Source organism: Carettochelys insculpta, chromosome 1 (genome assembly GCF_033958435.1).
Source record: "Carettochelys insculpta isolate YL-2023 chromosome 1, ASM3395843v1, whole genome shotgun sequence".
NCBI lineage: Eukaryota > Metazoa > Chordata > Testudines > Carettochelyidae > Carettochelys > Carettochelys insculpta.
In genome coordinates this window covers 181,796,268-181,822,108 of record NC_134137.1, presented here as the reverse complement: position 1 = coordinate 181,822,108, position 25,841 = coordinate 181,796,268, and the positions used below count along the sequence as shown (strand labels likewise).

Sequence of the window (25,841 nt, the reverse complement as noted above, 5' to 3'; positions counted from 1 at the left end):
CCACAGCCTATTGGAGTACCAGGGGAGGAGGAGAACTGAACAAAGACTTCCCAACCTATGGAAATTTGAAGGAAGGGGAAGCAAACCATCAGTGTCCTCTGACTTCACAGACTGTTTCCCAGCCCAAGAGGACACATGAAAAGACCTGGAAACAATAGAACTCTAAGCAGATGAGTCTAGATGCTGGATGAAGTGTGCCCAGCTATGTCCGTGGTGTGATGGGAAGCAGCATGACATGTGCCTACATAAGGATAACAATAAAATCAGCTCCAGGGGTAGATGGGTCTGACCAGGTGAGTCAGATTGTGAAAGTATCAGTGAACAGACTACTTGTTTTAACCTCGTCTACATGGGATCACTCCAGTTTAGCCCCATTTCCACAGGCGGACGGGGATGGAAGACCACAGCGCTACTGCAGAGGTAGTATTTTACAAAGCACCCAGAAATAAACACGTGGCTTCTTGTTTTGTAGGAAGCCCCGAGAATCTGACGTTCTCTTTGCAAACGCTTCAGAAAACAGCTCCTACCACTTATCACTGTGGAAGATCACAGGCTTAGCCAGCCCCCGCCGCCCCACGTGGTTGGGACTAGGCATCGCCTCCTGCTACAGGGCGGGAGAGCACGATCCTGAAGTCAGGGGTCGGAGTGGGGGCGGGGCTAGACGGAGGAACGCCCCCAGCTCTGGCCCCGCGTGAACCTCTCCCGCCCCCCTGAGAAAGCTGGCGGGCGCAGTGGTCGCTGGCCGCCTGCTGATGCGGGGGCGGGGGGGGGGGGGGTAACAGCGTTCCTTCACCTGATTGGTGGATTCGGGTTGAGGATTCGGTCCTTTGCATTGGTTGAGCCTCCCCAGGGGCTGGAAGAGCCGTGGGGACGAGCGTTGTGATTGGCTGCGCCGCGACGGAGCCGCTATAAGAGGGTGCCGCAGGGGTGGGAGGGCAGGTTCAGGGCTGTTGGCGTTGTGTGCGGTTCAGTAGGGGGACCATGTCGACGGTGAAGGCCGTGTGCGTGCTGCGCGGGGACGGCCCCGTGTGTGGCGTCATCAACTTCAAGCAGGTCAGGCCTGGGCTTGGCCGCAGGTGGGGGAGACCCTTGGATCCGCCCGGCCCGGCAGGGGGTTGTGTAGTCCCGGGGCCAAGCCCTGAAGGGGGGCGCGGGGTTGATGGGGGAGGGGCTCGGTGAGGTGGAGGTTTGACTGGGGGGGGGGGCGCAGAAGTGCTGAGTCACGGGGGGCGGGGCCGGCGGCGCTGTGGGAGTCAGGCTGCGGAATGGGCCGCCTCGTCTGCCTGGCTGCGCTGGGGGTCCGCCCCCGCGTTTGCTCTACAATAAGCGCTGGGAGGTGCGGCCCGCCCCCCCCCCCGCCCCCCCCCGTCGCAAAGCCTCGTGGGAGAGGCTCACGCGGCTCTCAAGATTGGGGTGGAGTTGTCTGGCTCGTGCCAGCGGCCTCCCCCCCCACCTTCTTCAGTACCTCTTTTGCAGCCTAAAAATATACATGTGTATAAAAAGAATAAATGGAACAAAATCAGTAACTCTTCACTGCTTGTTCACAATTAGTACATAAGTATTTTATAATCAAGATCTCTTAAGTGCCTAACCTATCTTAATTACATAGGGAAAAATACTAAATGTACTGGATTAATGTGTGCAATTATTGGCTAGTCCTTTTTTCTTTCCTCTCCCTCTTCTGAGGATGGGTACCTGGCCACAGACTGTATTTTGGAAAATGCAGGTCCAAAGGACAATCCTTTCCTACGTTGTGAAGGGCCACAGAGATCTGGAACAGCAACGAGGGGTGCTGTGGCACCTTATAGACTAACAGAAAAGTTTTGAGCGTGAGCTTTCGTGAGCACAGACTCACTTCATCAGATGCTGGTCTTGGAAGTCTGCAGGGTGAGGTGTAAATAAGCCAGAGCAAGGGTGGGGATAGCAAGGTTAGCTCAGTCAGCAAGGGTGAGGCTTACTACCAGCAGTTGATCTGGAGGTGTGAACACCAAGGGAGGGGAAGCGGCTTTTGTATTTAGCCAGCCATTCGCAGTCTTTGTTTAAGCCTGAGCTGAGGGCATCGAATTTGCAGATGAATTGTAGCTCAGAAATTTCTCTTTGGAGTCTGGTCCTGAAATTTTTGCACTTCAGTCTCCCAGGCCACACAGTAGCAGGTTTAAAAGTAGCTATCCTACGGCAAAGAAGTTTCAGGGAAAGAGATTACGACTGTAGGAATCATTTTGGCTTGTGTGCACTCGTATTAGTAATACGATGGCACTTGAACTTAAGAACATGGCCCTTTAGCTGCGTTATTAAAGCTTAACTAATTACACTAGTTGTAGATCATTTAGTTGGCTGTGAAGTTGTCTGACAGGTGGAACTAGTCTAGTGGTTTAGACTTGGTACAAGTAAACAGCTTTCTGTGTCTTGGATCCTTGCTCAAGCAGTAATGGTAAACAGCCACTTAACTGGGCTTGCACAATGTAGTTTCATAACATCTCTTTAGTACAATGAGTTGTGTGATGTAACCTTTCATTGAACCCCCCTCTGGTGGTAAGAGAAGCTTTCAGACCACTTGCCTCTCTGCAGGCCTGAGAAAGGTGGCAGCAAATTGCAAGGTGGAACAGATTAAGTATAAATGGTCCCTTACAATGTGTGCTAGCTTTTCAAGGTACAGTAGCTGCTCAATCCACTGTAGTCAGAGAAAAGTAGGGGTAGGTTTATCTGGTGTCCAGTCTGGTGAGGTGTGCCGGGGAGGGGGGGGTTAGCAAAGTAAAGCTCTTAAACTTTCAGACTCTCTTCAAACCTACGCAATATTTTCAAGCAATTAAGCAGTATTCAATACCATGGAAATCTTCATTGGACAGCATACTGCTTAACTCTTGCCTTCAATCATAGTTACCAAATGCAGCTGGTGGGTGTACCCTAAATTCTCCAGCAGATAAATCAGTTTATTCTGGATATTTAGAGAATGTCAACCTTTGAATCATCTGTTTCCATCTCTTAGGCAGGTTAGTAAAATTTTAAGATTATATCCATCCTAAGCATAAGAGAAAAATCGCAGTATTCGTACTCTAAGATGCAGAGTGGAAAAGGAGTGCCTTAATTTCATGCTTTCAAGGGAGTGCGCACACTTCAATTTAAAAGGCCCATAGCTTTTGATAGGATCCTCAAAGTACTCAAACTTTCCTGAACAGCAGTTGTACAAGGGATTATTATATACAAGTTTTATTTATCTCATTCTATACAAGTTTTCCTTTTTTTAACTAAGTGGCCAGATGATAACTAAAACTTTGTCATCAACTACGAAGTGTTGTGAACTGGAGACTGCAAGGCATGGCCTCACTATGACTAAATGCTTCAGTTGAGGCCTTATTTGATCCCTTAAACTCTACAAGTCTGAATTAATTGTTACAGATTAACAGGAAAGTAACTTCTGTTTGAAGGATACTGGACCAGTAGAAATCTCGGGATGTATTCGAGGCTTGACTGAAGGAAAACATGGCTTCCATGTTCACGAATTTGGAGACAACACAAATGGTAGGGCTCTTGTCTGGGCTCTCTTGCTGTAGCTGAACTGTATTCTGATACTTTAAAAGCTTATAACTTGACATCATGATTGGTTTTAATGTCATGTAGTCCTAGAAAACTAGTTATTTGCATACTGAAACTTGTGTCTATTCAGTTTCTGTATACTCCAAGAAAAGCAATAGAAAATGAAGATCTTAAGCAAGTTGCTGATAGCAGTATCTCATGTTGAGAAAACAATCATATATGTCCACTGCCTCTGAGCTACTGTTGTGCTTAACTGTAGCTTTAAAACTGAAACTAGGTAAAGAAATAGAACAGAATTTAAGGTCAGCTAGCTCAAACATGAATGTTCAACTGTTCTGCACTCACTACCAGATAGCTAGACTTTCTAACTTGTTTTCCATATCTGTGTAAGTCGGTCTGAGGAAGGCTTTTGTCCAGCCAGGTATCAAGGGCTGGGGAAATTCAAGAAAGCCTCTTGTGAATAAACTCATGGGTGTTCAGGGCAATAATCTCCTTTGGGTAGAAAGTGTCACCTCATTTGTGCAACTGTTTCCTATATTGAACTTGTGTAAGATCTCTTGCCAGGCAAGAGATCTTTAAATTATGCATCTGGGGGGTGGAAATCCTCAGTTCTGTAACAATTTTATGTTGAAGACTGTAACTTGTTACAGGGTGCATCAGTGCAGGTGCTCACTTCAATCCTTATGGCAAAAACCATGGTGGACCACAGGATGAAGAGAGGTGAGAATTTTTTTTGATTTTATGTATCTTTAATAGAGAAGCTGATGTCAACACCAGCTTCTGTATCATCAACTGTCCTTCTGAAACTGATGATAAGTTCAGTCTGCCATTGGCCTTCCATGAGTACAGTTCAGCTGTAGATCAGAAACTGAAACCTGGCTCCACCAATGCCAAGTGCCTGTTACAGGAGCTGGAAAACACCCACCTGCCCACCCTTCAGTAAGCAGGAGGGAGATCTACTGTGGGTCTGCTCCAGTCCCCACAGACAGCAAGAGTGCAGGGTGAACCATGATTGGGAATATCTAGAGAGGGGTGTTGAGAGGACACTGGTAAAGAAGCATGCTGTGGATTAAGAGAACTCACATGCAAGAATGTCTGACAGCTATCAGGGTGGCTTGTACAATACATGGGGGCTCTGCACTGACACAGATCTGCTAAGGACTCTATCCCATGTCAGTCAATTCAAGTATTATGATGTACAGGTTGAACCAGTGTAGCCTGGTACCCTCAGGCTCTGACCAGTGCCAAATCATGGGAGGTTATCTTGTCTAGCAGCATTACCAACACTTCTACTGGTTACTGAGCTCTTAAACGCTTACAGGTAAATGAGAGATTAACAGCATGGAACGCTGAGAGCCAGGACTAATGGCTGTAAGCAAACTTTAAGGGATCATAGGACTATTGGCCACATACATAGTAAGTAAAATCATGGTGGACCCCAAGTGTTGCTGGATCAGTGTGCATCAAATTAGAGAAGTTCAATCTGTAGTTGCAAGGTGCACCTGAACTGGCTTATGTCAACTTCTAGCTTAGAAAAGGCATAAGTGAACTCCTGTATCCTTATGAAAAAACACGGGAAGTGACAGTTGCAGTTAACTTTTATGGCTCATAACTAAAGGTCTGTGTAGTTGTTCAATAGCTCTGTGTGCATAACACCACCAACTTGAGCCAAGGTTGTTCCTTCCAAATTCTGAAGAAATTGTTGAAGTTCATGATGTCCTTTGTGAAGAACTGACAAAAGGCTGAGCATCTGGCATGTGAGCACCACCTGCTAATCGGAATTGTGACTGGAGGGGGGGTGGTCCTCAATCTCTGGAATGGTGGCAAGTGGAATGAAGCAGAAAAGTGAAGATGTTCACTAGTGTTGGCAGTCACAAGTGACAAGATTAAATGCTTCTGACGCTAGCTACAGTGCTATAATTAAATAGATTCAATATAATGGGATCTGACGTGTGGATTTCTTGTGTAGTTAATATTGATCAAATGTGTAAGGTTAATAGTAAATATCACTCATACCAACTGTTTAATCAGAACTTCTAGAAGTGTCCCAAATCAACTTCCAGAAAATATAGTGGTATCATAAGCATGCCTGTAATGGTCTGAAATAGCTTGGCTGGTTATTTGACTCCACTTTTGCATTAGAGCAAAACTAAACATAGTGGCTTTTACTAACACTTTAAAAATTAAGCCATACGTCTGGCAGAAGCAGGTCTGATTAACCAGCACTTGTGTTGGCTGTAGGAGCCTGAACAATGCCTTAATAACTGTAAGACTCTTCTGAAAAGCTTACAGAACTGGAGTATCTAAAGCATTATGCTTTTAAGCCTTCCTTTGGTGTCAATGGGCTTTTCTTTTTAAAGGATCACTTAAGCCTGCTAGATGTGACTTGGGGGTGGAGGGGGGACTGTCATAGTAGGTTTTTAAAGGAAAATTGCATGGCCTCTAAACTATCAAAACTAGTGGATTCAGAAGAAAGAGGGAAGGGAAGTGTTGACTATTGACACAAGTATTCTTTTTTTTTTTTAAAAAAAAAAAAAAAACTTCTGGTTTTGGTGGCTGTCAGAATATCAGACTAGATGAACTAGTCAGAAGTGATGATTCATCTGCCTCCAAAGTCTATCAACATATAGACATCTAGACTTTTACATTCCTGGGTAACTAGAATAAGCAAGAAGTCTTGATGTCTTCCTTATAGTTTATTTTGCAGTTTGTAAAATACAGATGTTACAAAAGAAAATACAGGCAATGATGCTGCTATGATAAACAAAATACAGCCAAACACTAACAATCTGCATTGATATTTGGACATAGTGAATTTATTTAAATTACTAATGTAAATTATATTAAGGGTATCCCACATTCTCTGGGAATCCTGATTCTTTTGGAAAAATCCTGGATGTGAAAGAACAAAAACAAATGTAACATCACCCTACCCATTGATTGGATGCATGCCCCAGTTGTTGTGAATGAGAGGTGTGGTGGTGTTTTTTTTGGGGGGGGTGGGGGTGGGGGGGAGAGACATACTAGGGAGAAGGCCATGCTGTGAAACAGAGCTGGGGGAAAATGCCAGAGGTCACTTCATAAGAATAGCAAATAGGCTTCCTCTTTTATTTTATAATCTGACATTTTCTACTTATCTATTTTTTTTTTTTTTTTTTTTTTTCCCTGTCACTTGGCCACTTGCTTTGATTCAATAGCTATTCACAGCAAGCACCATGTGGTACTGCATAAAGGTCCTTAAAAATATGGCTAAAATACCTTGGCCTTTAACGTATTTCTAGTGTCTAAGTCAGCTTTAGAGCTCTGTATACTTGTTCACTTAATTTTCAGTATATTGTGGGCAGATCAACTTTACGAGCAAGTGAGTTTGGCAGAGATTTTAATACTATCTGTTCTGGTTAAGCCCTGTTTCTTTTCCCAGCTTTTTCAGTAACTCTCCTTTTGTGGCTTCTAGAGCTCTGCCTAGGACTGAAGTCAAACTGAAGTTCCCTTCCCTATTTATTGGAAGATCTCTCCTATCAATAGATGTGCCATTGTTTAAAATACTATGAAGACTTAAATTGGGAAGAGAATAGGGCTAGAGGGCATGCTTTACTTGCTACTTAAGTTCAAAACCCAGTACAAATCACAAGTTGTTTAATAAACAAGAAACTAGGAGTCTTAACACCATGCCAGTCAGTAAATGGAGAATTGTGCTTTGTACTGACATGACTGAGACTTTAATTTCTCAAGATTCATGACTTCTATTTCTGTGTACTCTAGGCATGTTGGAGATCTTGGTAATGTGACTGCTAATAAACATGGTGTAGCAGAAGTGTGTATTAAAGACTCTTTAATTTCTCTTATGGGACCACAGTCCATTATTGGACGCACTATGGTGGTAAGTATCTTGTTGTGAAACTGGAATCTGGTCTAATGGACACATTATACAGATTCTATTATTTTGATGGGGGTGGGGGGGAGGACGGACCCCAAACCTCACAAGCTGAATCAGTTGGCTTTTGTAAACACACCCTGTAATATCAATTGAACAGTGTTCATGCTTTATATCTGAAGACTGTCTAAATGGCAACACTAGCATTTGAGTACCTTAAACTAATTGTACAGTTCAGAAAACTTGCTGGGGTTTCAGAATCTTTTCATAGATTCTTGCTGGTAAAAGCAGAAATGTTGCAACAGTAAACACTGGTACCACTTTTTTTTTTTTAAAGAGCATCCTGACTTGAGACTGCTGTAGCGTGTTTTTGCATCTTTTGGTTTCATGAAGTTACCTGAATTTTTGCAGGAGTATGAACGCTTATAATACAGCCATAGTTGTGGCTGGAAGTTCTTACAGCATGGCTTACATATACAATCATCTAAGTTGATGGGTATTTAACATTTGCAGTGTGGCTTTTCCCACAAAATGAGTTTTTTCAGGTTTGAGCCACAGCCTCTTTGAAAACAAGACATGGCAAACAATGTGTGGGTTGCACATATCTTGCATCCATCATGTATGAGGGGAAGCCAGCTTTAAAGTGACAGTTAAAAGCTACTTGTGCAGGAGGACTAGAAAAATCTTGATCCCACCTCTCTAAAATGAGGCTAAAAATTCAGCTCTTCAGCGGCGTATCTGTAGTCCTGAATTCTGTCACCTAACACATTTCATAATGTGTGGACAACAACTTCAGCAAGTGGTGCCTTTCTGCCTGACAGATGGCTTCTGGCAGCCTGGATTCTGAAGCTCCCTGATACTCTTCACTGATGTCATGCCAAGTGTCACTCCTGGGGTCTCTCATTGCTCCTAGTATTTAAGTGTGGCATTCAGGAAACTGGCTTTGGTCAGGTAACCTGAGTCAGGCAAGGATTTGACAGAGGCACTCCACCCACAGGGGGTCAAAATACTGACCTAATAGTTAAACTGATCGTTAGGAGCTAGTTTAAAGTGTTAACAGCATTAATTTGATATTCTGGATCTGACTGTGCATTGAGTTGTAAGAGTCCCCAGTTTCAGGAGGTGTACCATGCCAGGTAACTGGCATGGTTCAATTCTCATGGGATTGTGAATGCAGTGTAAATACCACTGTAGTGGCTTGTATCAGTGTTGGACCAAGCAAAGAAATGACTGACCATTCATTAGATCAGTTTATGGTAGAGGCACTAGCTACAGGTGCTGTAACCTATTACTAGTTGTTGCAAGGAGGACAGTCCAGTTTTCAGTAGCTTAACAAACACTCCATTTCTGGGTAATGGCACCAGGATTAAGACTTTTTTTCTAAATGTGGGTTGTCTAACTTGCTGGGAACAACTCCCAGATAAGAATGGGAGTCTTGTGCTTATGGCTAGCCTAGACTGTTGAGTGAGCATAGTATGGTTGTCAAGTCAGCTGCACTTGGTGCTGCATATTGGAACCTTGCTCACTTTGCTTAAACTGTCCTGATGCACTGTACTCGTCTCCTCCAACACAGGGGAAGTACAAGTAATTTTTCTTCTCTCTCAATGTTAACTAGACTGCTAACACTTAGCTTGTCTTAGTGGAAGGAATGCTGCAACGTTAACTTGCATAGCTGAAGGTTGAAATGTTTTGCTATTTAACATGGATTGACCTAATCCTTTTTCCCCTCTCTTCCCCCTGCCCTTGTTTAGGTCCATGAGAAAGAAGATGACTTGGGCAAAGGGGGAAATGAGGAGAGCTTAAAAACTGGCAATGCTGGTGGCCGTCTGGCATGTGGTGTTATTGGAATAGCTAAGATCTAAAATAATTAAGGGGGAAATGAGTAGGCTGTAACAATGTACATTTCCCTGAAAGTATCACATCTTGGCCTTTTGGGGAGGGAGAAAATGCTATCTTTAATCTTACTGCTATGTTATGTGTTAACAGTATAAAGGTGCATTCAACTTTGTACCATGTGTATTACAATTAAAATGATGGCAACATTGTAAGTTTCCTGTCAGTCTGTTCTAAAGTAATCTGTCCTTGACACACAAGCAAGGATAGGGTTAATATCAACTTTCTTGCATGCATTTGCTTTCAGTGCCTAAAACTGTGCAAAGTTAAGGCCTCTGAGTGAATGTTGTAATAAGTGAAATAGATACCAGAGTAACAGCTGCTCTGGTAGTCTTTTTTTTTTTTTCAGTGCTTAGCAGCTTTTGGTCATGAATCTATATGAAGTGTTCCTTATGTATCAACTTTTATAGTTGACTCAAGACCATTTAACTCATCCCTGAAAACTTACTGCTCTAGCTTTTTTTATAAAAGCACATTTAACAGGCAATTATTGAACCAAATGTTGGGCATGAGTTACACTTGACTGTTCACTTGCAACAGTTCTGAAGGGTGATCATTTCTATAGCTGTTAAGCTGGCAATGAAGGTAGAACTTCAGTGTGGCCTCTGACAACACAATCCCTGAATATGCAACCTAAGGAGAAAAATAGTTGCCCTTTTGGGATTGGGGGAGGGAATAAAACAACTAATACTGTCTCAGCAGTGCCTATGCTGTTGCTGCTTCAGTTGAAGGTGGTGATAAGGGCAAGCTACAGGGGAAGCCTTACCTGCTATCTGGAATTATGCAGGAACACTATGTAGGTATGGATCTCTAACAAGCCATCTACCAAAATATACCTCAGACTATTTAGGTTGACTGGGAAAGACTTTACCCATCAGCAACCCAGGACATCTGGGTAAAATGGCAATGCACCTGAGTTGGTACACAGGGTGCTCTTGCCATCTGAAGTTCTAGTAAGACTCCCTAGGTAATCATTCATGTAGATTATACTTGCATTTCAAGGGTTCAGTGTTCCCTGCTATCTCCCTTTCAAAAACTTATACATAAGTGAGGTATGGAAATGTTTGCACAGCTGGCAGGTTCCTTTATGATGCCAAAGGGAATAGCACTTTCAATAGCATGTCTTGTTCATTAGCAATTGTTTAGGCTCTGTTACTCTGCATGTTGGACTTTTGAAAACATATTGAAGCTATAGGTGAATCTTGCAGAGCTTAACATTTTATGCTTAATGCATCTGAACCAAAGTATGCAGTGGTACCCTTTCCCCCCCCGCTAAAGCCATTTAGACCCAGGTGCCCAATTTTGGTGGTGGTGGTTTTTTAAAACAAACTTGAAGTTGGCTTACTGAAAAGGCCAACTTCACATGAAGCAATGCAGTGCTGCAGCACTGGATTGAGTCCTTAGAGCAGGGAAATGTGCACAGCACCATCCCTCACTACCCCCTCCAGCATTATCAGACTAGTTCTTGAATAACTGGCTCTTATGCAAATGGCCAGATGTTTATTTGCAAAATAACTATCAGCTGGCATAACTATTGAAATACAAAAAAAACTGATCAACTAACAGCATATACATAGATGAAGCACTACTAGGCATAGTCAATTTATTATAAAAATATTTTTTCCAAGGTAATGACCCATACCTGTTGCTTGAGTTCATGGGGGCAGGGCAAATCAATAGTCTCAGCTTTGCCTGGTTGCACTGATTTGAGTAACTGTACTGACAGCCTAAATTTCACAAGTTAGCTGAAAAGGAGGAAGCAGTTAAATAATGAAAGTAGCCTCACCCAAAATGTACAGATTTCACAACTTAATTTTACAGGCAGGGTCAATGAGTGGTGTTCAGCAGCATTGCAGTTTAAGTGCCTGTAATGGTTGACAATCTGCTTCTTAAGTGGATAGGTTTGGGACCATAGGGGGATACTCCTCCAGTAACACATCAGCTTTCCACCTGCTTCATGCTTATCTCCAGTTCTTTTGATAGATATATCCAAAAACTGACTTCCCTCAGAGCTGACAGTTGCTAAGATAGGTATTTAACACTTGTCTATAAAAACAGGCCCAGCAGCTAGCTTGGAACAAACATTAAGGATACACAAGTTTTAACACACGGACTTTGAGTTCATTACAAGTATGTAAACAGTTTTTTCTTCTTTATTCTGCTACTGCAACAAAATAGCCTCTTCCCTCCATATTTTTCTCTTTATTCCCCCTGCCACCCCTCACAAAAAAAAAAAGACACCAAACCCAGCTATAAAAAATTGATGTCAAAGCATCTGCCCTTCACATAAGGGGGGAAAAAAAAAACTTTAAAATGCAGAACACAGCTGCTCTCAGGGGAAAACACTTCTGAACATAGTCAAGATTAATACATTTTTCCACTACATTTTGTGGTACATCAGGCCTCAGGTGGAGCCCTGTGTAAAAGCCTTATGCACAGGGAGAAAGCTTCCAGATGCAGGATTCTTTGGTGGTCCGTGGTTTGCTTCAGATGAATGTTGGCAGGCTCTAAATTGTTTGCATCAAAAGGGCTATTCGACTTAACTACTTGCCCTTTTGTAGTTTATTTTACAAATAATCTGTCAGCTGGTGAGAGAACAGTTAAATTTACACAAATACAGGAATGGGTATTTTTTCATTCATTTGATAGCTACACCACCACATGGGGAAAAAGTTGAAGTCTATCTCTTGCTCAAGTACAAGAGCAGTAATTTTAATATAAACAGACAATTGGCTAAACTTGTGTGAAGGAACAGACAGCATTTTATAAAATTCTTGAATACTCCCCACCACCACTTCCCACCCTCACTTAAAAAAAAATAGGTTAGCATTTTAAATGGGTGATTTGGTTTCTGATCTCCCTTCCACCCCCACCTTTCCAAAAAGCATTAATGAATTACAAATACAAAAGATGCAAAACGTGTTTCTCCACCCCACCACACACAATCTTAACATAACATTGAAAGCAGAGCAGATGATGTCTGAAGTAGTCTGCTTCGTCAGTAAGTATTTTTAAGGTTAATTAGGGCAACACTATAGAACCAATTGGAGAAAAAAATAAAATCTTGATTGCATTGCAAACACAAACAATTACCTTTTCAAATAACATTTTAAAACCACTAACCTTTACCTAGTATGGTCAAGTAGATCATTAAAATGCAGCAATCTAAAAATCAAGATAACTATTACAAATAAAAATTTACTTTTGTGAATAGCTACACAAACAGATGTATTTCTTTTTAACAATTATAAACAAAACAGTCTAATTTAGACTCCGGTACAGCATTAACAGTTCAAACTTTAAGATGTTGAACAATCCTTTTCCACTTCAGTGCAGTGTAGGAAGAATAGCACACATTAAAGTTTGTTACGAAAATAGAGTTTATTAAAAACACATCCCTATTGTTTTGAGGAGCTTTCACCGTTACCTTTTCTTAAATTAAAAAAAAAAAATAGAAAGCACTTCTACTTCTGATTTGTAAACTTTTTAAAGTCAAAACTTTAAAAAAGTTACAGCAAAAATGGGTAATAGTCATCTTCAGTATTTTGTTATGTTGTTGCTGTTTTAAATAGAAGGGAAGCAATCAAATTGCTTACAATTCCCCACAAACTACTGAGGGGCTGTGATATAGCAGAAGCAAATATAATACAGCCATACTGTACAACTCTAAAGCTCTACACTCCAATAAATGTCACTGTCATGTTTTTGACAAATTCCAGTCTCTAGCGAGGAGCCTCTACAACTGAGCTGGTATCCTTTTCGGCTTGCTCAACAGATGAGGTAGCCTCAGATGTTAACTCTTCACCAGGTTTTACGCTTATGGGTTCAGACTCCCCTTTGTTAAGTTCTGAAATAATGTCTGCATTTTCCATTTTACCACTGTAAGATTCATGGTTTTTGTCATCATCTACCCTGTCTGTCAGCTCAAGTTTTTCCTTTCCTCGATTTTCTTCCTTGTCTCTACGAGGCTCCCTATCTCTAGAATCTCTCTCTCGGTCTCTGTGTCCACTGGACCGTCTATTTCTCTCCTCCAAGTCTCTATGTCTATCATGTTCAGGGCTTCTTCGTCCCCATTCTCTCCTTTCGCGATTACCAGGTCGCTCATGATCTCTATCATCATTGCGGTTACCATAGCGCTCACGATCATTTTCTACCCGGTTTCCAAAAGACCTCCTTCCAAATCTTTCCTGGTCTCTATTAGGAGTGAACGTCTGCCTATCATTCCTAAACTGCCTTCCATCTCTATTTTCTTCAGCCCCACCTGATCCTCCAACTCCAGGCATCCCACCAGGCCTGACGAAGTGACCAGGAGGTGGGAAAGGGTTTTTCATTCCCGGTGGAGGCATTCCAAAATTCCCTGGTCCTGGAGGTGGACCTCTGTGCATCATAGGGGGAGGCATGTGCCGAGGTGGCATCAGGGGAAACCGTTGTAGATGTGGTGGTGGCATTCCTGGAGGTCGCTGGAGCGGTATTAAACCAGGCCGTGCACCAAGGAGGCCAGTAGATGGTGTCTGTAGCGGAATCACAGGCGCAGGTGGTGTAACCCCTTGAGTACCTGCAAACCAAAAAAGTAAACATTATGAAAAGACCATACCTCAAAATCTTATGAAAATTACCCCATAAAGCCCATTAGTGGGGTTAGGAAATCTGGACATATTAGAACAGCTTGCATAACATTTGAATTTTGCATACTCAGTTTAAGTCTCAAATACGCATCTGCCATATACTCAATACTAAATAAACACAGCATTTTTAAACAGCAGCTGTATGGATACATTTGCATTAAAAATAATACTAAAGTTGTCAGGCACTTGTCTTGTTTTCACACAGTTGTCTATCTTCAAAGACTAGCAGCTGCTACTGCACAGAAGAGAAACAAAAATGAGCTGTTTCTTGTCCCTACCTTCCTGCACTAATTTGGCCACACCTTCACCTTGCCAGCAATATACTCTACCTATTCCATAACTGCTGCAGCACCTTCCTCATTAGCCATCCTGAAAACTGTAGTTAAGGCAGCAGGAGAGAAGGTAAATTCACACCCATGTGAAAATAGTTAGAATTGAGGTGGCAGGGAGAGAGTCTGAGGGAGGGGCAAGCAGGTATCAAATAACTTCCTGAGATGGGGGTGCTGCATGGGGTAAGGGGAGATGAGAGTAGACAGCTGACATTTTAACCATTAAATTGCTTTACAGAAGACAGTCTCCATGAACAGGTTTTTTTCACTTTTAAATCTGGGCTGTCTTTGCATGCTGTGATCAGATATAAGGAAAAGTATTGAACTGGAAAACATGGCACTAGAGAAGGCTCAGTCCTGAGCTTCTTTATATGTATACACTTCACATCTGGAAGTCAAAAACACAATGAGCAGACTGCAAGAACACTAACAGATAAGTGTTTAAAACATGTTGTGTGAGTTTATCTTGCTCTGTGCCATTAGTTTACAGTGGATAAGGCTTGTGCGTTATTTAGATTTTTATATTCTAGCTATAAAGCCAGCTCTATAAAATTTCAGTCAGTCATTCTTATTTTCTAGATGGAGAAGTTTGTCTGAAAAACACTTCACTTTCCAGTTAGAAACTGATCCAAAATGCACTAGAATAGTTTACACAAATATTTTTACTTTAAAGAGCAAGGACTCAAATTTAACCAGAATATTGGCCTGATTTCAATCAGCATGACAAATGTAAATTGATCTTAAATCAATCTCATTAACTATTTCATTTTTAAACTTCTGTCACAATGAATAAAACCTGTCACAGAAAAGTTAGGCTGTGTCTACACTTGCAATTGATGGACAGAACTTTTGCTCTTCCTAGGTGCTTAATGCTCACACGGCTCACTCAAACAAAATTTTGCTGTGGCAAGTGCAAATATTGTTGTGTCCGCAGGAGAGCTCTTCTAGAATTATTTGCCAACAAACAACATTCAAAGACGTTGACTTTTAGTGACAGGGCTGTGTCAACACAGCCTCCTCACTAAAAGCTATGCAATGTAGACCCTAAACTGAGTAACACACAAAGCTAACAATGCAACTTACATATGTTTGACACTTCTCTTTCAGGGGAGGGAAAAAACCCAAAACCTTAACCAAAAGTCAAGCATTAAATTTGTGTATTAGTGTACCACTACAGAATAAAGCCACTGTTGCAAGCAGAGGCGAAAAAGTAATCAAGTGACCCCTCTCTCCTGTTTCACATCTCATCTCAGGGACAGCATCTACTCAGTTCACTGACCGTCTGACTAAGTTTACTCTTCTCTCCCTCCACCCCTCTCCCCTCCAGCCCTTAGGTAAACATGAGATTTAATGGTGATCAGTATGCAATACTCTACCAAGAACACACACTCATCTCTCAGTAGCCACAGTCTTTTTTCCATTGATAACATTTAGATTAAATTCATTGGGTCCTCTAACACTTCAGTATCTTCCTTGCTTTTGCATGAATATTAATGGCTCTATGTATCAACAGTCTGAGAGGAACAAAGAGAGCTCAGCTGTTGCACTGACCCCTGTGTTATGCTCATCCATCTTCTGGCCTTCCTTTCCAAGCAAATACTTTCATACAATTTGGTACTGTGATATTCTAAGTAAAGAAACCCCCAAGAAAGACTAGCTTGGGTTGTGTTTTTTATTGTCTCCTAAAGAAGGATATTCTGATAAATCTCTTCACCATACCGTCCTTGTAACTGTGCCTGTTTTGATCTGGTAAACTGTTTCTGTGAACAAACTAGAAGCTCATGAGACTCCATTTTCTCATATTTGTGTAATGCTCAGCACATAGTGCATATTAATACATATTTTACTCTTCTTAAATACCTGAGGGTCAAAGTAGGGGAAGTAACATCTTTTATTGGACCAACTTCTATTGGTGGAAAGGAGAAGTTCTAAAGCCTCACTGAGCATTTCTTGAGGACCACTTACAGGGAGGAGCACAATTAAGGATTAGCAGGCAGTGGTTTGTTACAAATTATTGCAAAGAGCCACGAAACTGGTCTCTGTGTAGTCAATGGCTGATTGTTTATACTGTGAGGCAAAGTTACCGTATAGATAATAAATGTGACAAAAACAATCTAAATCTGATATGTACTGAGTTTAAAAGAGCAGGTATATGTCTCGGTTTTTATTTGCTACAGGACAGGTGAGTGTACATCAAAACTTTATAACAGAATCATGAGAGACAAGAAACATTTTAATTTACTTTTTGAAGTGTTGTTTGCTAAATAATTTAATAAAATTGTTTTTTTCCTCTGTACACTGAAAATGCAGGGGTGTCTGTCCCACCTACAGTCTCTGCACAGTACAAGAACACAAAAAGTTAAACAAGTTCCTTTGTTTTCAGCTTGGATAAGCAAATCCCAGAGCAGTTGAATGGATTTTACTGTAAATGGAGCATCTCAGACTTTTTTTAGCCTTGTCCCACGCAGTGTTATGCATTATAATTTCTTTAATATACTGATAAACTAATTTTACTCCAAGTCCAAAGTCCATAAATTACATATCTAAGTTTGTTGACAAATGCTAAATAAAACCCCTACTCCAATTGCACATGCAACTTTCAGTATGATTTACTTTTATAATCATTTAGAATAGATACAGGATTTTAATCCAAAACCATTTATAATCATAAGTGAAAAGTATCACCAAAACGCCCACTAAAGGCACCTGACCTTATGAGCAACACGTGATTTAAAAAAATACCCCTGCCACACACACTCACTAAGAAGCATTCAGCAGTAACGATGTAGAGTGCCTGCTCTGGAGTAAAATTTACATGCCCATACATGACTACAGACAATGGTGAAAAAAGCTTAACTACACAGTTTTATTGCACACTTTTTGTTAATTGGTTTTAATTGCATATACCCATTTATAACTCTCCACGTGGGTTTGAAACATGCTTCAGTCAGCATCTGTTACTTGGAATATAGCCTGTATTCATAACAGACATTAAATGCTATTGTTATATAAGGAATATGTGAGAAGTCAGGGTTCATTCATGCAACACAGATGGACAAAAAATATAAATGACTTCCACAGTTTATAATCCATTCATGACTTTCACCAGAAAAATATACAAAAGGTGACAGGCACCTTCCAGCATCATCCATAATCCAGCATGATTTTAGTTAGCCAGACCACCACTGAGGGTGTGGCCAAGTTTCCCGTGATCTCAAACTTTGTTTACAGCTACCAATCCTGGCTCTCAGTGTTCTGTGATATTATTTAACTGTAAATTTACCTTCTAAGAGCCCAGTAAAAGCAATGAAAGTGTTGCTAATGCTGCAAGATACTATTGACCTCTTGTGGTATGTCAAACTCCCAATGGTGCTGGGCAAGAGAGATTCAACCTCTGTCAAAAGAGGTTATTATGACACTCCATTCATACATGAATTATGCCTCAGCTTATTTTGTATAAGCAGCTTTAATTCATGGTGCTGGCAGATATAATATTCTAAAATAGCTTCACTTTTACTATTTGAAATGAATGATACATATAGATTTCTAAGCCAATGTAATTTCACTTTTGCTCATCTTCTCCCAGCACTTTCACATATTCTCCTGTTCCTTTTAGCATATGTAATTCTGAAGTAGCTGAGCTATACACTTGTTTTTTAAAAAAAAAACCCACCATCCTCTGGACAATATTCAGTCCAAAGTCCAATGTAACAATCATTAAAGGGCTTTCTAATGTGCTTTTCTTAGAAAAACAGGAACAATACGTAGCTTGCCTAAAACAACCATTTTTGTCCAAAGCATAACCCTGGAGATCTTTTAGGATGACAGAAATATTGAGATTCAAAATTCTGGGACATTGATAGAACGTCAGTCAAATATTTAAAATGGAGATTACTGCTAAAATTTCAAAAAGTTTCCTTACTATGGCAAATCTGATAGGATCTTCATACCCGTGCCCCACAAAATTGAAAAATTAAATACTGTCATGAAATCCCTGAAACTATGGTTGTACAACAAAAATTTCTAAACTCATTAAGTTAGTCATTTCCTCCCAAAGTCACTATTTCCTTCATTATTACTTTATGAACAATAACATTTGGAATAGCTTTTTGTGTTTTGAAGATTGAGTATGTCTGAAACCAAGTAGTCTTGTTTCTCCCAGTTTTGTGTAGCACAGATTAACACAGGCCAAGATTAAAAGACGCCTGCATATCCATATTGAGGCACCAAAATAACTAGCCTGAATTTCTAGTCAGCCAATGGGAGTTGGTGATTGTTCAGCACTTTTGAAAATGCTTATTTTTAAGGTGCCCAAACACACATTTCAGAGCCTAACTTCAGCTTTTTTTAAAAAAAAATGTTGGTTACAACAAATTTTATTTTTCCCCATTAATGTAGTCGTCATAAAATGAGTGGCCAAATGAGAAGGATAGTAAAGGGGAGAGAACTCTCAAAGACCATTCCTGTAACAGAACTCTGTCTTAAATCTGTTACATTACATGCTTTCATTTCACTAACAAATGTTTTATAAAATCAAAACAATTATTCACATATTGGTAGCCAAAACTAGATATAACAATGGGTTATTACAAAAAACTCTAGCAATACAGCAGTCACCAGCACAGTGTAAATTTTAAAAATAGCCCTTGGAATTCCTTCCCTAATTCCCACTTTGTAATACATATTAATTGCTTCTAATTTGCTCAAAAATGTGGGATCTTTTCTCAGAGGTTTACTTTATTTTTCCCTGTTAACACAAATTACACTAACAGGCATGCACTTCACTGAAGGTTGGGAGAGGGTGAGAGAAGATACACACCTCACACATTTAATAGTGTCAGGAAGTTACATACAGAAAGCCCAAAGGAAATAGGAGGCAATTCCTTTTAGGCTAGAATGCATGTTCCAGAGCTGGAATTCTGATAGGTCACCAGAACATTTCTACTTGTACCAAGTGTCACACAGTATTTCAATTAGCATAAAAAGAGACAGGTCAGAGCCTTTTCACATCACTCTCACACAAATGTTCAATAGCAACACGCCTGCAGAAGAGACAGCTTTTGTTCAGTGCTAAGTAGTACCACCAAGACCACCACGTCTTGCAGGAGGCAGATCGATGATGTCTGGCAGAGTCTAAAACTTATGACATCACATCCCAAGTTATGTTATGAATAATTTGGTTGAGACCTAAAATATTCAAGTGAAGGTGTATTTCTACAGTCTTGCTCATATGAGACTATGCTAATGAAAGGAGAAGAGATCAGGCATGTCCCTTGAATTAAAGCAGCCCTCAGATGGTTGTAAAAAATAAAACTATTTCCCCAACATTAAGAGAACAGTGCTTTGCACGTTCCAGTCAAAAAAAGATCTTTTGCAAAAGGCAGATATATTTAACCACCTAGCTACTGCACTAGCCAAAGAGTCATGAATGTTCTAAGCTGGCCCCACCTCTTGCAATACATCACACAGAAATAAGAGAATTATATTAAAAGTGTTTGGTTGTTACAGCTGTTAAAAAAACTGCTTTCAGACAGACCCCCACACCAAAAAGGTATTTCTTTCTTTTAATGCTGAATTATCAGGATTTGCCCACACTGGTATAATGACACACAGCTATGAGACTTAAGCAGTGCATAATTTTTAATTCCAAAACTACTTTTTTGTATCTTTACATGAAATCTGTGCAGCTGAAAGTGAACTCTCTTGTTAAATATTAAGTCCAAAGATCTTCAAGTAGCTCAGTTCTTTATGGAGATGACCAGTGCACAAACAGGGCCTTTCAGGAATTATTATACAAAAGAGTCAGACACCATGCGACTAGAAGTACCGAAACTGTTGTTTGAAAAGGGAACTATACTTCAAGGTGTGAACTGGTTAGGTGACTGGTGTGACCAAGAAAATACAACTATGATTTCACCATAAAACAGTATGTGGAAGCTTACAGTAATTAATCTATTTAGAATTTTTTATATCCAGAAAACATGTATTACTGTAAACCAAACCAAACCAAGATTCATTTTAGGTTACAAAAATATTAGCAGAAAACACCTGCCTTTATACAGACAACATTTACAGTGTTCCCAGGCAAGATTACTAGGGATAGACTCATGAGCATCTTTGTCAGGACCATCTTCTTTCCTTAAATCCAGCTGGTTGAAAAATATTCTTCTATGCTGTCCACAGTATTGAAGATCATTTGCTTCCCCACTCTTTTTTTTCTCAGATCACCCCCCAGCTCTCCAGGAAGCACTTCATGCTGCTCATGAAAGATTGAGACTCTTTCCATCTATTTCCTTCCACATTTCCCTCATCCCTACATCATGGCCCCAGAGAACCTGGACAGGGTTTAATATGGTACTTGTCAGCATCTATCCAAACAGCTACACCTTGAATTCAAAAATGAAAGGTTCCATTGTCTAAATTGTTTGATGCCCATCGCCTGTTTCTCTCCCTGGCAATGGATAACTAATTGCAGGTGATTGTATACAGGCTGTCGTATTATGTCCTAATATCATTCCCATGTTGATAACTCAAGAAGAGTTATACAAGGTATTCCAGTTTACTATCATAAGTGGGGAACAATTTCTGCCTCCCAACCAGTCTCTTGCTTGGTTCAGTGAACAAGTGACCAGTTCCGGTTCTCTCTCACAGCAGTGAACACAACCCTCTAGAAATTCAACATGTCATACTTGTACTGGTCCTGTGATGTTTTTGGTCTCTCATCTGCATGTTACAAAGTTCTAAGTTGTCAGCAGTCAGTAAATTTAGAATACTGGGATACACTAATCTGATTGTATGGTTGGTACAGTCTGAACCTCTAATCCAGAGCTCTCTCGTCTGGCAAACTCCGTAATCCAGTATCATTTTAGTCAGCCAGACAACCACTTACCATGGTTGTGACCAAGATTCCCATGGTCCCATAAAGTTTGTTTACAGCCACCAGTCTTGGCTCTCAGCGTTCGGTGCTGTTATTTGGCTGTAATTTACCCCAAATGTCTTCTAAGAGCCCAGTAAGCAGTGGAAGTGTTAGTAACATGCTGGAAAATACTGACCTTCCATTGTCTGGCAAATTCTCTCGTTCGGCACTGATCAGGTCCCAAGGGTGCCAAATGAGAGAGGTTCAACCTGTAGCACTTTTTCCTGTTTGCAAAGTACTGTTAATGTAGGACATTAACAAACAGAAAATCAGGGAGAAAAACATTTTCTAATTTCTTTCAGAGTCAGTTTCTCTAAGTTCTTTCACATGTAAGCACAGCAGTTAAAAAGACTCAAAATGTTATGTTTTAAATCACTTGAATTCATTTTGTTACTTGAATTTATTTTTCTTCATGAAGTTGGTTTTCACTTCACCAAAAAAAATCCCTTACATACAAAATCAAATAGCAACTTGGGAAATACTTCAACTTTAATAAATATAATAGTTTTGGGTACAAGTCCTAGATTATACACTCTTATTGTAACATTGCCAAGCAGATTAAAGAAAGTGTGTGTGGGTTTTTTACTGAATCAATTACTAAAAAAAGTAATCAAGCCATCAAGATGTCCACATGCCTTGACTGAATAACCAAGTGATTTGATTATTAACAACTATCATTCATTCTAAAGCCACACTTTCCCTACAGTTTGTTATCCTCACTTGTCATACTAGCCAATGTTTTCATACGTACATAACGATTTGGAGCGCCAACTCTGAGGCATGGTAAACCAGCCTGATCTTCAGAGGGTGTGTGCTGAGCACTTTCTGAAAAATCTGGTCTCTTCAAGTTCTCTCAAATTTTTGAGCTATCAAATGGCGGGGCCTCCACCAAAAAAAATATCAAATCTGTTAAATATCTTGGACATCATGTTCACTATAAGCTATTTCAGAGTAGAATCCATGTTCTTCTACTTCTTTAACGCACTCAAATTTCTGAACATTATATTAAATACACTTATCCTTTTATATAATTCATGCCAAAATCATCTTTGTAAAGGTCAAAAATCAAGATAACTTGCTGCAATCCAATATTAGAGCAGAATTTTGAGTGCACATTTAGTACAATGACCCGTAATGACAGAAATAAGGAAGGGGTACGTGAAAGACATTCTTCACACACCCTTGGATTTTACAGGGAATTTAGTTAAAAAAAATAAGTAAACCAACTTTGGTATGTACAACTCTAGTCTTCAAGTTTCTTCACCTATAATGTAAATATTTAATAAAGTTTAACATCTAAGAGAGCATGTACCGCAGGCAGTTACTAAAGCTCTGCATACAGCAGAGCTGGGTCAAGATCATATACATGCATATATTAATATAAAATTACTATTTATGTGGACAAAATAGTGTAACAAGTGCTCAGATTTTTTTTAAAATTTATTTTCAAGAGAACAGTATTCCTTCAATGGATCAGTACAGTTTTCTTCATGCACACAAAATTCAAACTTATGTCACAGATCATGCGTGTCATAGTACCAAACACCAGGATGCCATAGAAGAGGGGTAAGCAAACTTTTTACCCAGCACCCCCCTTTTCATCCCTGTAATTAGCAGAGCCCCCCAGATGGCCCTGAAAGCGAGCAGTGGTCTCCTGAAGTGATACACTGTGCTCCCTTGGAGGCGGAGGGTGCATGGGGGGCAGCGGTGGCCACAGCAGGGCAGGAGGAAAAGGAGGCAGTTGCATAGTCCAGCAAAGGCAGCTGGAGGACTCAAAGGGACAGACCGCATGGTGGGCTTTCTCCATGCATGTAGCAGAAGAGGGATTGGGTACCACGTTAAAGGGAGACTGCAGTGGCTTATGTGCCCTCCTGGCATGCAGGGGAGTGTCCCATTGTGAGAGAGAACGGCTGGGGCACATGCCTTGCCTGCACTCCCTCCTGCACAGCCAGCTGTCTCCTGTTGACACTCCAGTTGTAGGGAGTGTGACTTTGCTACACCCCCCCCATAAAAAGTTTTGCATCCCCCCACTTCGTGCACCCCAGCCACAGAAGACTTAATTTAGTAATTATTTTTATTTGAATGAGGATACGCCTTTTCTGGAACAGACTAAGCATCAGATGGAGTCAGTCAGTCAGTCTAAAACTTTATCCAAGATTTATAAGCAGATTAACAACATAGGGTCTCCACTTGGGAAGCAAGAAAAGACAAAATTTAAACTCTTGTTCTAATCTAGACCAAGCCAAAAAGGTATAAAAAAGCCTGAGTTGAAGCTAAAAGAGGCAGAACTTTTAATACACAACTTACTCTGAAATGCTTCAGTTTCCCATACATTTTAAATAGATGGCAAGGAAAGAAGCACATAGAAGAAAAAAGGGCTTTTAACAAATGTAAAGAAACTGAGGTCAACTTGAAAAACATGCATCAAATAACAAATGAACTTACCAAGAAGTGGTATAGGTTGGGTGACAGGAGGAGGTATGTTAGTAGGTGCTACTGGTGGTGGAACACTCGGAAATATTTTAGAACCATCACTAGTCTCAGCATTCCCTCTCGATCCAGAAACCACAGTTGGAATGGGATTTCCAATAGACAAGTCTTTTGTAGTGTCTTCACTTACACTAGCTACAGTAGCTGAGGAACAATTACATTAATAAGAAAAGTTAGATGTAATTTTTTCTTGCATATAGCTAATCCCTTCTCTCTATAGTCAAATTTTACGGTTCCCCCTCATCAATGTACACACACACACACACACTTACAATTTGGGATACTTATTGCTGGAGTGTGAGGAACAGATACTGGAGGAGTTATAGGAGGTGGTGGTCCAGGGGGAAGAAAACCTAAATGAACAAACAAATTGACAAATTTTAACCACTATTTACCTTTATATTTAAATTCAGCAGCTTTATGCAGACACTTTATGTGGTTGTACATTTAAATCAAACTACATTCTCTGAAAGCACTTAATATACCTGGGGGCAAATGCATTGGATTGAATCCAGGTCGTAAAAATGGAGGTGGTGGTGGTGGCGGCACACCAGGAGCAAACCCAGGAGGAGGAATCCCTAAAGGAGCTGTGAAAGTAGGTGGCTGAAGTGCACCAACTACAGGAGGACCAGATGGATGTGGTGGAACCTACGGAGGAAGGAAGGAAGGAACAAAAAAAGGGTTAGCCTCTAAACTACGAGCATTTGGTGAGAAACAGTGTGCTGTGCTTACTTTGATAGGCAAGACAAAAAAACAAATTTATTGTCAAAACTAAAATGGATCACAGATGGCTGTGATTTTACTCAAACACTGGAGAACACACAGAACACCATGACATTAAATTGCAGTTCTGCTCAGAAAAGTGACCACCAGATAAAAACAACACTTAATGAATTTGGATATGATGTGGTCACAGGTTCCAAGACTTTAACAGATGACCCATGCCCAGATGACTTCTTTGCCACCGGCTGTCAGCCATTACAAGCAGGGCTACAGTCCTAATGTTACTATACCCTGACTTTTATACAATTTTCCCAGGATTATACCACACATTTTAATTTTATTATGACAAAATTGTATCCATATTTATGAAGCAAATCTATCCTTTGTATGCATTTAGTCAAAGACGAGTGGCCAAAAAGAAGGTACTTCTTATTTCTAATAGCACTGGAGCTGCTCATTTAACTGAACTGTATTCCTTAGAATGTAAGAACCACCACACTGGGTCCATTTACCACAACATCCTGTCTTCTGACAGTGGCCAATGCCAGATGCTTCTGAGAGAATTAAGAAAACAGGGATCCCTGAATAACCGCCATCCCCCATCATCCAGTGTCAACATCTGGGAGCACAAACTATTTTATTAAGTCCAAATTATAAGTCTACTCAAACCTATGCAACAAAACTGAAGACAACTGAGCTGGGTATGGATAACTGAAGATAAAATGTGTGCACTGAATACATTTTGTTACTCTTTAAACATGAAACTGGAAGACGTAGCTCAGTTCCCCGAGCCTTGGTAGAGTCTGCAAAAGCTATCTATCAGAAAAGATTTCTTTTTGCCACAAAATAAGCAAATTTGATATGGAGATTGAAAGGAACATACAGCTCCCCCACCAGTCTCAGAATAACTTTTTAATATAGAACTTTGTTTTTCAGAATGGACTTGATTTTCATTTAAGTTTAGACTATGCCTAAAATATTTCATAACATTATTTCCGGTTTTAAAATGTTATAAATTTAGTTTTAATTTACATTTCCTGTGTGCTGTGTATTACTTTTGCTGCATTTCGTACATTTCAACCCCCACCCCTTGAGCATTCCCTGTATTTTTTTTCCATGTTGGTGTGGAATAAGTTTTGTTATGTGCATGAAGGCATGTGCAGATGTGCAAGACCAGTAGAAACATGATGCCAACCGTGAGTGTTTGGCAAATCAGCTGGATGGCATTTGAATTTCTCTGGGTGGCCAGTCAAGTGCTCAGCTTATTGAGAACACTGCCCCTGCCCACATGCCTCCCCCCCCCCTTTTTTTTTTTAAAAAAATAATGGTGTTTTCTGTATTTCCTGCTAGTGAATGTGAACATATGCACTGATGTTTTTCACATAAATCAACATCCCACTCATTAGTAAAAAAGTAAGCGTGGTGCTTTTACATCTGGTGAATGTGTATTATCTGAA

The 25,841-nt window shown here is 40.4% G+C and overlaps 2 protein-coding genes across 3 annotated transcripts in view; one reads left to right on the top strand and one right to left on the bottom strand.

Moving 5' to 3' along the window:
- Window positions 1-895: 895 nt before the first annotated feature.
- On the top strand, window positions 896-9,452 carry SOD1 (superoxide dismutase 1). Its single transcript, XM_074997076.1, has 5 exons — window positions 896-1,053; window positions 3,426-3,519; window positions 4,185-4,254; window positions 7,297-7,414; window positions 9,160-9,452. The coding sequence occupies exons 1-5, from the start codon at window positions 982-984 to the stop codon at window positions 9,268-9,270; spliced, it is 465 nt and encodes a 154-aa protein (XP_074853177.1). The 5' UTR covers window positions 896-981; the 3' UTR covers window positions 9,271-9,452.
- Window positions 9,453-11,421: 1,969 nt separating this feature from the next.
- SCAF4 (SR-related CTD associated factor 4) overlaps window positions 11,422-25,841 on the bottom strand; it is a 66,149-nt gene continuing 51,729 nt past the window's right edge. For both annotated transcript variants that reach the window (XM_074997053.1, XM_074997062.1), the window contains exons 17-20: window positions 24,147-24,309; window positions 23,934-24,014; window positions 23,617-23,805; window positions 11,422-13,856 (exon numbers count right to left, since the gene is read on the bottom strand). In XM_074997053.1, the coding sequence (XP_074853154.1) occupies window positions 13,024-13,856; window positions 23,617-23,805; window positions 23,934-24,014; window positions 24,147-24,309 (1,266 nt within the window). In that variant the 3' untranslated portion in view covers window positions 11,422-13,023. The remainder of the gene's footprint in view (window positions 13,857-23,616; window positions 23,806-23,933; window positions 24,015-24,146; window positions 24,310-25,841) is intronic.

What these genes read in the sequence shown, in the direction of transcription:
- SOD1 (XM_074997076.1), top strand. Translation starts at nt 982, where the DNA reads ATGTCGACGGTGAAGGCCGTGTGCGTGCTGCGCGGGGACGGCCCCGTG. An exon ending in GGACCACAGGATGAAGAGAG is followed by an intron (nt 4,255 to 7,296) that starts GTGAGAATTTTT and finishes TGTGTACTCTAG; the next exon opens with GCATGTTGGAGATCTTGGTA. An exon ending in TTATTGGACGCACTATGGTG is followed by an intron (nt 7,415 to 9,159) that starts GTAAGTATCTTG and finishes GCCCTTGTTTAG; the next exon opens with GTCCATGAGAAAGAAGATGA.